Source organism: Limulus polyphemus, unplaced genomic scaffold (assembly GCF_000517525.1).
Source record: "Limulus polyphemus unplaced genomic scaffold, Limulus_polyphemus-2.1.2 Scaffold132, whole genome shotgun sequence".
Classification (NCBI taxonomy): Eukaryota; Metazoa; Arthropoda; class Merostomata; order Xiphosura; family Limulidae; genus Limulus; species Limulus polyphemus.
The window spans coordinates 214,650-227,988 of NW_013665742.1; the positions used below are offsets into that span (position 1 = coordinate 214,650).

At 32.9% G+C, this 13,339-nt stretch overlaps 1 protein-coding gene across 2 annotated transcripts in view; it reads left to right on the forward strand.

Moving 5' to 3' along the window:
* The window catches only part of LOC106473624 (hemicentin-1-like), a 256,608-nt gene that overhangs the window by 173,274 nt on the left and 69,995 nt on the right, over nt 1–13,339 (forward strand). For both annotated transcript variants that reach the window (XM_022403095.1, XM_022403100.1), the window contains one exon: nt 9,969–10,298. In XM_022403095.1, the coding sequence (XP_022258803.1) occupies nt 9,969–10,298 (330 nt within the window). The remainder of the gene's footprint in view (nt 1–9,968; nt 10,299–13,339) is intronic.

Genomic DNA, 13,339 nt, shown 5'->3' on the forward strand with positions numbered 1-13,339 from the left:
TACGTATTTATAAGTACCCGTGACGACTACCGTCCCGCCCCCCCCCCACCCCCCCCACCACACACACAGTGGCACAGCGGTATGTCTGCGGTCTTATAACGCTAAAAACTGAGTATAGATACTTGTGGTAGGCAGAGCGCAGATAGCCCATTGTTTAGCTTTGTACTTAACTTCAAACAAATAAACTTATCGCTGAGTCACCGGGCTGATGAGTGGGGGCTTTAGATAGAGTATTTAAATTATGCAAAATTTTAGTTTTACTGTGTAATTTAGTTATTTTAAGATAATTGTATGTAAATGATAACACAGATACTGATAGTTGTTTTATTAACGTTCTACTTCCGTTGGATAATTCGGTTTTCAAATGAATTCCTTAGAAGAGCGTGAAGTGTATGCCAATATCATGTTAAACATACATTTAGTGATAATCTTATAGAAACATTGCATCAACTTATCGAGGGTAGTTCTACTAGTTCTTCTTAACATGTTACCATGTTAAACATACATTTAGTGATAATCTTATAGAAACATTGCATCAACTTATCGAGGGTAGTTCTACGAGTTCTTCTTAACATGTTACCATTTTACGATTCCGTGAACTAAGAATGTGAAAGTCAATGTGGGAAATACAGATACTCTGGCTAGAGACAATTCATAATGAATGGCAGACATTCTACAAGGAAAAAATAGCTCTGCTGTAAGAGACAACCAAGAAAATTCAAACAGATTTGTGAATCACAATCTACCCAATTCTTCTAGTAAAAAAAAGTTTGTTTGTCGTAAAGCATAAAGCTACACAATAGGCTATCTGGGCTGTGCCTAGCACGAGTAACGAAACCCAGTTTTTAGCAGTGTTTTTACCACTGAGCCACAGCGAAAATGGAATTTTAGGTTTGGTTGTTTTGAATTTCGCGCAAAACTACACGAGGGCTATTTGTCCCTAATTTAGCAGTGTAAGACTAGAGGGAAGGCAGCTAGTCGTCACCACCAACCGCCAACTCTTGGGCTACTCTTTTACCAACGAATAGTGGGATTGACCGTCACATTATAACGCCCCCACGGCTGAAAGGGGAATCATGTTTGGTGTGACGAGGATTCGAACCCGCGACTCTCAGATTGAGAGTCGAGCGCCCTAACCATCTGGCTATGCCTGGCCGATTTTAGGTTTAATCAGCTTATATAAAACCTTGTAGATTAGCTTATATTTTACATACTAGCGTTACAAAAAACTAAAATGCGTTGAATTATTTACTTTTGTGAAAAAATATTTGTTTACATTTGTAGCAAAAATCACCTGGGTTATAAAGTGATGATTTTACATTAAGTAAAAACATTGATAAAACATGAACCAGAAATCTTCAGTACTAGCAAAGACAATTCATTTAAACTTTTTTCATGCATGTCTCGTTTAGTCAACGGAACTCTCAGTAAACCTTTCTTTCATTGTTATCATTTCTAAGATTGTGGTAAACGTAGTAAAAACTTGATTTATAATGATTCAGGTTGACCTCTCAAGGTATTTTGGTAAAAACTTGATTTATAATGGTTCAGGTTGACCTCTCAAGGTATTCTGGTAAAAACTTGATTTATAATAATTCAGGTTGACCTCTCAAGGTATTCTGGTAAAAACTTGATTTATAATGATTCAGGTTGACCTCTCAAGGTATTCTGGTAAATACTTGATTTATAATGATTCAGGTTGACCTTTCAAGGTATTTTGGTAAAAACATGATTTATAATGATTCAGGTTGACCTCTCAAGGTATTCTGGTAAAAACTTGATTTATAATAATTCAGGTTGACCTCTCAAGGTATTCTGGTAAAAACTTGATTTATAATGGTTCAGGTTGACCTCTCAAGGTATTTTGAAACAACATTTTGTTTAGTTAGATTTACTTTAATCACCTTATATTAAAAATATTTTATATATGCGAATGAGCAAGTTATGTGACAAGCATAGCTGATATAAAGTCGCGGTGGAGCACATTGAAAAATAATTACATTTTCGCATTGTTTAATATTTCATAGGTAGTTTGGTGCCGCCGAAAATTGATCACTATTAGGAAATTCACATTGTTTGATATTTCGTAGATAATGTGGTGTCACCGAAAATTGATCACTATTGGGAATTTCACATTGTTTGATATTTCATAGGTAATGTGGTGCCACCGAAAATTGATCACTATTGGGAATTTCACATTGTTTGATATTTCATAGATAATGTGGTGTCACCGAAAATTGATCACTATTAGGAATTTCACAATGTTTGATATTTCATAGGTAATGTGGTGTCACCGAAAATTGATCACTATTAGGAAAGGTTTATATAAGATCCCCTTTCTGACGCAAACTATTAATTTACTTAGATTAAAAAGATGTGAACAGATCGATGCTTCAGAATATCCAAGACGGGGATGTCCTTTGTACTTAATGACATTGGAAAACAAAGACATATGGGCCAACTTGGGACGCTAGGGCAATCCAGAAAGAGACCTACAAAAACGTTATAGCCCAACCATTGCAAACAAAGTACAGCGTCTTGTAACAGGTGAGAATCTACCAACTAAGACGTCATTTGCAATAGCCATCCACATGCCTCAGGCAACAGACAACATAATCGAGAAAGAAATATCTCTGGAAAAGCACACAAATCACTTGTTTACAAGATGTTTCCAGGAAATATTTTTTCAACCGTTGTATACATTAGGCAGCTGTATGAAACGAGTATTCATGCTATTCGACACGAAGGCATATCGGTCAAGTAGTTGGACGTAGTGCTGATGGATTTCTATGCGATTGGACTGTTGAAACGGACGCTGGGAAACTTTCGTCCTTGTACACCAGATGGGATTATGGGAATCTTGCAGGGAAAAAGAGTCTGCTTAGAACATAAGAACCTTACGACGAAGTATTTTGCAATGGAAACCACGCTGCATGCCTATTTTCAAAAGCATGAGACGACATGGTGACTTGGACGGTAACGACGTTGTGAGGCTCTAAAATCGTCTTAATATAACGTACCCAAGCTCTGTGCTTTCTTAATTTTTCATACAGTTTGCGCACATTACTGTTGGAATTATAATGTTTGTCGATGTTTTATTTTCCTTTTATCGACCGTACACTTTTCAGTGTTTATGCTTATTCGTATATCAGTTTTGATCTTTAAAACATTATAAATCCACGACGAATTTTCTTTCTTTGGGCTGCATAACGGTTATCAATGTCCTACCTCGTTGTTGGTATACACACATTCATATATTTATGGAATACATAAGTGCATAACACCACCTCGCATCTGATTATAAAACATATAGAGATGAAACGTCTAGAAAGTCCAATTCCACCTTAGTTATGATTGTCTGTATTGTTTTTGTTTAAGCCCTATTAAGGCATGACACGTACTTACTCTTATGGAGGAAAGTGAATTACTTGAAACACTGATGACTTCTCCGACAGAATGACAAGCAGATAGATCTCTATAGATGTTTATAACAAATTTGTGGGAAATACGGCTATGATACACTCAAAACTAAAATTACTCCTCATAGGAGTAGATTGCAGAAATACGCATTGGAAAATACATTATATAGATTTATCTCCCTTTCGTTTACATCTGGATAACAGTCAAAAAGCGAAGGCTTTATTTGAAGTGTTAAGAAGTAATTCTTTTCTGAAGTTTAACCATAATCATGTTATCTCTTTTATGCATATACAACGCTTAAAATATATTTGATGTCTTAAGCTAAAAGAAAGATTACATAAATACGGGTGTAGTACGTCGTTGTTAAGGCTATTAAAAATAACAGTAATTAAGACACAGTAGAAACTACGTTGTACACCAACTGACTAACATTATTAGTTCATAAAACCCAAGGAAAACTCCGAGTGATTGAAGAATAAAAATGCTCCAAAAACTTGACCATAAATGCTTTTCTACGTTTCTTTAAATATTGTTTCATTCAGGAAATGAGAAAATTCGATCTTGCCCACGACGGGAATTATTATTATTTTTTGTTGTAATTCTATGTAAAGTGAACTTTCTTCTCTAAGTTAGAGATTATTATAAAATCAATAAGAGAAGGAAGATAAGTTACAAAATAGCATCAATGTCTGCATTAGCAGGACATTAGTAAGTAAAGTTATATTGATGTTGGTTTCATTAACAGTGTCGGATAAAATGTTTAAGATGTATAAATGACATTTATTTTTATTACTCTTCATTTGCTTTTGATATAGTCTTGAAGTTGATCAGTGGAAAATTTACGGACTTACAACGCTAAAATATGGGATTCAGTTCCCCGCAGTGTAGATATCCTATTATGTAGTTTTTCACAAAGAAGAAGAAGTTACATCTATATATTTCATGTATTGTGAAGATTATTCTACATTCTTCCCGAGATATATTTTATTAAGTTGGCTGAACCTTATAAGGTATCATTAAGGATTACGGCCGAAATATAGAAATAGCGAGCATATCAAACTGAAATTCTTATCGTTATTAGTTTTAGTTTTATCAAGCTGCATACTTCTAGTTAGACCGTAAATTAAATAAGCTACATTATGTATTAGATTAATGTTTTGTTTGATCTATGTAGGTAGCTTGTTTTTATCACAACTTGTTGTACGTTTCGCTAAAAGTGAATTTTGAATATATTTCGTTTAAAAAAAAAACATGAAACAGAGTAACACTAAAGCGTGTTTTCAGCAGTTGCAGCTTTTTTCACCAAAAGATATAAACATCTCTTATCTTTACACAAAATTTATGTAGTTCAAAGAAAATATTTATGAACTATTTCGAAACAACAATGAAACTCGGTACAGAATCGTCACCTGTACTTCTGCTTATAACTTTGACATGCGTGATACTTAGATATTCGTTTTAAAATGTTATACTATTTCTTAATTAAGTCACCATATGTATATAGTTTATCATATTAATAACCCCCAGTTGTCGTACAAGATGTGTTATAACTCATCGTTGATAACTGATAACGAGGAGTAATTAATAATAAACGTTATTTAGGCGTATTTGTATATGTAGTCGTATTAACGTAACGTGACTACATAGAAGTTCATCTAGAGTTATCTTAAAACAAAGCGACCCTATTAATATAGAATACAATCACAACATTGATCTAATAGTATTAAATTTCTTTTCCTTGAGAAAATACATTTATGGAACGTACTTATTGACGCTATTACCCATCTATAGTCTGCATGTATCTGTAATGACAGTTATTAAGATATGCCGATAGTATTTCTTAAAGCCTTTGTAACGAAAACAGTTGCTCAGATTTATGTGATTTATTCCAAACCTAAGCACGTTTCCTTTCTTTCGTGACTTAGTATTTCTCTATTCAGTTGCTTGCTCTTTTAGTGACGACGTTGAGTATCTGTATTGAATTATTTCCTACTGTCTCCAGTGGGATTTTACTAGGCTCGAAATGAATCACTTCAAAGTAACAGATACTTTGAAATGAGTACATGTCACAGAGCGTGTAAATCCAAGAAAGACTGTTATGATATTGCAACAGAGATAAGCAAGATAAGATGCTTAAATATCTCGAATTCCTAATGGAGATCAATTATCATCTTCCCAACACTGTTCACATACATCAACACCGAGTCTTTACTCGGAGTTGATAACAGCTCCAGCTCTCACGTATAAATGGACTTTAACCTCGACAGAGTCTTTCTGTTTTGTTACTAGTTTGTAATGAAATAATGGGATACACTCAGTTTACGTCCCATTTCATTTGGTTTACGCAACAAAACTCAAATGTTTAGCTCAGAATTGTTCTATGACTTTACAGCTTTATTTCAACTGAGAGCAACCAATTTCACGTGAGATTTAAATACGGTTCACGAAAACTACGGCGCCGTTTCAATTTCTACACGCTCTTTATCTACAAATATTTATTTATTTATTTATTTTTATTTGCTATTAAACACAATAGTAGGCTAGAAGAAGAGTTTCAAAACAACGTCTAAATTATAACTACTAGAGAATTTAAAAAAAAATACTTACTTAATTATATGATAAAATAACCAAAATGATGGATTACCAAAAGAAGACATAATTCATAGCAAGTATTTAATTAGTGGACAATATATATATGTATATATACCATCCTTGGAATAGTACTATATATATATATATACCATATTGGAATAGTACTATATATATGTATATTTACCATCCTTGGAATAGTACTATATATATATATACCATCTTGGAATAGTACTATATATATATATATATACCATCCTTGGAATAGTACTATATATATATGTATAAGGGGGGCATTTAATTAGTACCAATGAATAGAAAATTGCATTTTCTTAGAGAGGAATACTGATAAAAATATTAAAATAAACTTTACGTAATAATTTGAAAATTGCCAGTTTACTTATGTATATAAAGTTGATTAGTATTATAAAATATTTATATTTACATCTGTATATATTACAAGAGATTGTTTGTTTGTAATTAAGCACAAAGCTACACAATGAGCTTCCTGTGATCTGCCCACAAACGTATCGAAACCCGGTTTTTAGGGTTGTAAGTCCGCATACATACCGCTATGCCACTGGGATGCGTACGAGAGAAGAAGAGAGGAAATGTGTATGTTTGTATTTGAATCAAGAAATTGGATATGACAAAATAATTGAAGATGCTATAACATGATCCTATAACATGATGCTATAACATGATCCTATGTGATTGCTTTTACAGTAGAAAGTACACAACGTAATGAAAGTTATATCAATATTTTTCCTTCACTAGAATTGACTTCTGTTCAATTTGAGTAAGCCAGTAATACAAGCTTAGTTTAACATGTTTAAAGTCTAGAATGAAATCTAAACCGATACATTGTGATAGTAATAAAAAAGTGGAGTAACATTCATATATATATACAGTACTATTCCAAGGATGGTATACATATACACATATATAGTACTATTCCAAAATGGTATACATACATATATATAATACTATTCCAAGGATGATATATATATACATATATAAGTACTATTCCAAGATGGTATATATACATATATATAATACTATTCCAAGAAGGTATATATATACATATATACTGTAATATTCCAATGATGGTGTATACACACACACACACACACACACATATATATATATATATATTTATATAGTGAATCGCCTAATGAAGAAAAATTACAGGTAAGTTAACTTTTATTCTTAGTTAGTTTGTATTTACAAAATAAACGAAAACTAGTTCAATACTATAAGCGTTCAAAATCTCACGAAATACAATGGATCTCTTCTTTTTTTCATTTATAAAAATAGACAATTTACGCTTCTTTAAACTTTCGCATTCAATTTCATAAGTAAGGTATTTATTTGGCAAGTACTAAAATGATATTATTTTATTTGTTAAGGAAAAGGGAAATACAATAAGTATTTTTGGAATATAATAATGAGACTATTATATTTTCCTTTAAGGACATAGACACGATTGTGAGTGATAATATACTAACAGCTTACAATGATATAACAACAGTAAGTACATTTGTCGCTAGACTGTTAACCTCTGTATGGTTATTCCATTCAGTGACTCCCCAAGTGGCACAGCGGCATGTCTGCGGACTTACAACGCTTGGAACCGGGTTTCGATACCCGTGGTGGTCAGAGCACAGATAGCCCATTGTGTAGCTTTGTGCTTAACTTTAAACAACCAAATCAATCAGTGAATTGATACGGGCAATAACAATATATATATGTTTAGTGAGTTACTTATCTCAATATAAAAGTTTCTAAATGCGATTAATCTACTGTAATGGAAATATATAAATGTTTTAAAAGGCAATAAGTGCTGATGTTTTATTTTACCCGCTAAAATATAAAAAATTAATGCAGTAATTGAATGCATTTTATAGAAATATTCTCTTTTCATAACTTCTACCGTTTATTAGTAGTAAGTACATTACTTTGGTGAGTTTAATGTCGTTCACAATTCACCAAATTCTGGAGCAAAATGGAAAAAAAATAAGGGTTTTGAGTGATATTTATTTCCACAAATTCATCTGCTTTGGATCAATTTTGAGGGGTTCTTCCTTTTGCCAGTCATGTTTTTTGTTTGTTTGCAACGATTTTATCGTCCTTCGTCAACATATACTATTTATAATAAATAGGGGTCGTTAATGTGATCAGAAACATAGATTGTTGATAAACGTATTATAGAAATATTGTGATAATGTGTTTGTATATGAGCATTTCATAATGAAAAATAACACATTTATGAACTGAACTTCTTGGCAAACAGTAGGTGGAATAGGTGAGTTTACCTACAACGGGATATATATTTCTGAATTATTGCACTTCGCTAAAATTCTATAGACAAATAAGTGTTTTTTTGGCCAACAAAGGCATAGGCTAACATCCATCAGTGTTTGCCTATATTCAAAAATATTTCGTCTTTAATTATTTTCCTGGATATTCTTCCTTTTTTTTTCTTAAATTTCGACCGTCCAGAATGATCACTTGTAAAATTAAGTAAAAAGTACCTGACTTGTTTATATAGTATATATATATATATATATATATATATAGTAGTTATATATATATATATTAGTTTTGATAGTTAGAAGAGAGGATGGACTGGGGAGTATCAACATCTGCAAATAGTTGTGCCTGTAATTTAATATCCAAGAACCACGGTACAAAACCGAGAAAATGGCACATTGAGGACAGGCATGTACAGGCAGGACAAAACTACGGACACTAGAGTTTTACAACAGTTGACTGTACACATAGGAATGGTGTTTTCAATGGAAGACGTTCAAACTTCATTCTTTAGTTTTATCGCAACATATAAGACTTGCATATACGTTTCGAATCTTATAAAAAGTGTACTTTCACTGTATGAATCCTAATCTACCTCAACTACCTTTCTACTTAAAATACAGTTTACTACCAGCAACTGTATTTCTAGTTTTATTTGCATATTCGAACATATTTATATACATGTATGATGATTATGCTCTTATGAGCAGCAACTGTCTGTTGAAAAAAAAAACAGAAGTGGAAAGGAGGACGTTTCGAAAGTCTTCCGCCGTCATTTCAACATTTTTTTTTTATTTCATTTCGTGAACGTTCTGTTTTAAAATTCTGCTGTTGGAAATTCGCAATTATTGTAGTTATGTACAATACTATGTGTATTATATAACTGGCAAATGTACAGAAGATTTTCTCATTTATCAACAAATTAATTAAAGTAATACTATGATAATACGACCTGTATTAAATCGTTTTAAAATATGCCATCAAACGTAGGAGTTATTAAAAAGGGAACAACGACACGTTTAAGTTACAATGATGCCATGTTGTGTGTTTGTTTTACCTTGTTTGTTTGTTCACCTGAATTGCACTTTATACTGCCAATGGGTTAAACAGCCAGATCAGAGACCCTATGGTCACTAATTTCGAATTGAGGACCAGAAAGAGGGTAACCAGTCGGCAACACTCGCCGCCTGAAGCCACAACCTTCACTCGAATAGCGAGATTGACTGTCACTCTTATAACGCACCCATAATTGGTGGTATGAAACGTGTTCGATATCACCACATCTCGGATCCCCAGCCAATTTAGCTAATCGGCGTAGGCCACGTTTCTCACTTCCACCCCCACCCCCCACTGCAATCCGTAGAAGTTATTTTTGTATAAAAAAGTACAATTAGTTCATAATTTGTAATTACAGAAATGATATACTTGTAAGTCAAAATTTTGCGGTATATCTCTGTTTAACATTATCATATCATCTTATCTCCGTTTAGTTTAATTTACCCTATACAACAAACTTATCATGAAATATAATTGTTTGCAGCATTTTTCCCTCCTTTAAGAATTTTGTTTTACTTAAGTTATTACATGTAAATTGATACTACATTTTTCGTTTGTTCGTTTATATATATATATATATATATTTTTAGAAGCCGAGTTTAAGGTCACAGGTCTGGTTGGAGAGAAGGTTGATCTTCCTTGTAATGTGGATGTAGGATCTTGTGGAGATGTATATTTCGTAACATGGACTAAAAACGTCTCCAACGAATGGAAACGCCTGTATCTGTACAGTGAACCCGTGGAGAAACCACTACAGGAGCTGGCCAATCCGGATAGAGCGGACTTTTTCGTCCATGATTCTACAGCCTATCTTAGGATATCTCCTTTAAAAATTGAAGATGAAGGAAATTACAAATGTGACGTCACTTATGTTCAAGGAAAATGTCCTTCCTTGTCGTATGCTTTCCTAAAAGCAGTAGGTAAGTATTTATCATTTATCAATCAGAGTATGATAAATGCTAGTGAGTTTATTTTAGGAAAAGCTTAAAAACTTAATATGTATGCTAGTTATGTTGTAATGTTAAAACTAAAGTGTCCTTATGATTTAGCTACGGTTGATATAAATCTCATATCTCTTAATTATAATCGCTAAACACTCACATTCAAATGTGAATGTTATTTGAACAATTTTTAAGGAGCTAAAGTACTAAAATAATAAAGCTAAGTTCAAACTATATTAAATCAAATAGGAAATTAACTCCTATTTGTGATACTCTTTATTGAATAAAACTTTAATTAAGAAGTCAAAGTGAACTTCACATTACTCAAAACAGGTTATTACAGAGGTGAGGTGACCGTTACACTTACCTAAGATAATAATATTTGTGACCTCGTGATATTTGTCTTAGAACTACTTTGAATTCTATATTTCAGCAATAACCAATCCTCAAAAAATGAACGTTCAAATGTAGGGCGAAGTTGAAGTTTTTGGTGTTTTTATTGAGCATTTAGTGACCCGAAAGATAACTTCAAAATAATTTTATTATATATGAACTAGGCTTAAATACATCTTTTCTGTGTTTACACGTATTCGGATGCAGGTAATATGAGACTTAAATCCCGAAGACATTCTAATTTTCATATTTGTATATAACCTGATTGTGAAGCTTCGAGTTTATGATGCAATTTTTATTAATTCTAGCTACTGATATTTTATAGAATAAACATTATTTTGTACAGAACAAAAACATTTTTAAATACGTTATTGCGTTCGTCCTTATTTCACAATCTCCCGGTGGGACAGCGGTAAGTTTACGAACACACCTCAATATGGCTTTGATTTAAAACAAACACATTTATTTCACATTTATACATATACAGACACAAACAATCGGCGAAAATACCAACACATTACTCTCCTTCAGCATGTAATATACACATTGTGTCTTGTGAAAATATAATAATTGGTTATCGAAGCTTCTTAAGTAACAACCATATAACACGCTCTCTTTCACACACACGAATCAGTGGTAAGCTTACGACTTACAGTGCTAAAATCCGGGATTCAATTCCTTACGGTGAATAGATTGCACTTAGCCCATTGTAGCTTTGCATTAAAAAAAACAGCTTGTAGCATATAGATCTTTTTGTTTGTTCTCTCAGGTACTGAGAATAATATAAACAACATATTATCCAACACGTGGACAACGTGGCTCAGTGTCTTTACACTTTGGACTCCTAGTGGAATGGTTGCGAGTTCGAGCCTCTCTTGCGACATGCCTTTGTGACCTTGAGCAAAGCGCTTTACTCCAATTGTTTCGGTTTACCCAGCTATCTAATGGATACCAACTGTTAGTTTGGGGTTAACCTGAGACGGAGTGGCATAACGTCCAGGGCAAATGTATCACCATTCTCATCCACTTGTGCCAATTAGCGCTGGCTACTTTACTCCAATTGTTTCAGTTTACCCCGCTATCTAATGGATACCAACTGTTAGTTTGGGGTTAACCTGAGACGGAGTGGCATAACGTCCAGGGGAAATGTATCACTATTCTCATCCACCTGTGCCAATTAGCGCTGGCTACTTTACTCCAATTGTTTCGGTTTACCCAGCTATCTGGTGGGTACCAGCCATTAGTTTGGGGTTAACCTGCCAATTCATCACTGGATCTTATGTGTCATATCGACATATGATGGATTTGACCTTTATACTGTCCAATATGGAGCAAAAGTATGGGTCGTTAACATACAGTGATACAACAATTTTTTGTCATTATTACAACTTGAAATTTAAGCGTGAGAGACTAAACTTTCATAATATGAATATGGATTGTAAGCCATAACACAATTCGGTATTTTTGGATAACATGTGAAATAATTTCAAAGGTAGTTGTTTGAGTTAATATTCAAATTTTCTTAGCTAAACTTGATCTCCCGAAATAGAATATACTTTTCAAGCTCTGGGTGGAATGGCTAAATTTAATAGCTGCTGTTAAATTCCAACTATTCCAATAACTGGTAATGCTGTCAGTTGGAAGCAATAAGTGCCTTAATTTATTAGTTTACCTTCGATAAATCTATAAATTTGCAATGGGATGTTTAGATTGTAATTGTGCATGTTTTTATAAAGTATATAGTAATAGCTAAATATCTAAATATATAATTTAAGCCTCGTGGTTTACCTACTTAAAATCCTGATAATTTTCTAGTTAGAATTATCCATCTTTCAGTTCCTAATTCTGCCGTTCTAGTTTCATTCATAAATAAATACTTTTATGATATACAAACACACACACACACACACACTAAAATGAACAGAATACATTATCGATTATTGCTCTTTAAACAAAAGAACATTTAATCTCATTCATGTTCATCGTTTCATCTTTTATAAAGAAGATTAGGTAATGTTCTAAATCACTACCTGGAGCTTGCTTCCTGTAGTAATTAATCTTCTGTTAGTTCGTTCGTGTTTCTAAAGGAACGTTTCTTTAACATTATATGGTATCTATAATAAAGTTTACGTACCTCTCTCAGTTGTAATCCATCATTCACTACTTTTATCTGTATCTGTTGAATATAACTATGAATTTCGAGCAATGAAACATAAAATAAGATATGTATTTTGAAGTACAGATTTATTTTAGACTTACACATGAATTGGTTCCTATGAAAAGCTAGGAAGTAAGTATTCCATCTAAGTATGTACTATTTTCTAATTATGTTTACAATGTTTTGTAATGAAAGCTTAAATACTCAAAGTGTTTACTTTAGTATTTAAATTATATTTACTAATATTCACTTTATATTTTGTATTAATAATCTGCTCGCTCTTTCAGTGGGTTTCAGGTTTTACTGGAATAATTACTTACGTTTTAATGCTTTTCTTAGTCATAAAAGGCTACTAAAGGACCATACTCAGTACTTTTCAGCTAAAATTCAGGGCAGGGCTACAACTCTGAATCTCTTATTTAATAGGCCCGGCATGGCCAGGTGGTTAGGGAGCTCGACTCGCAGTCTG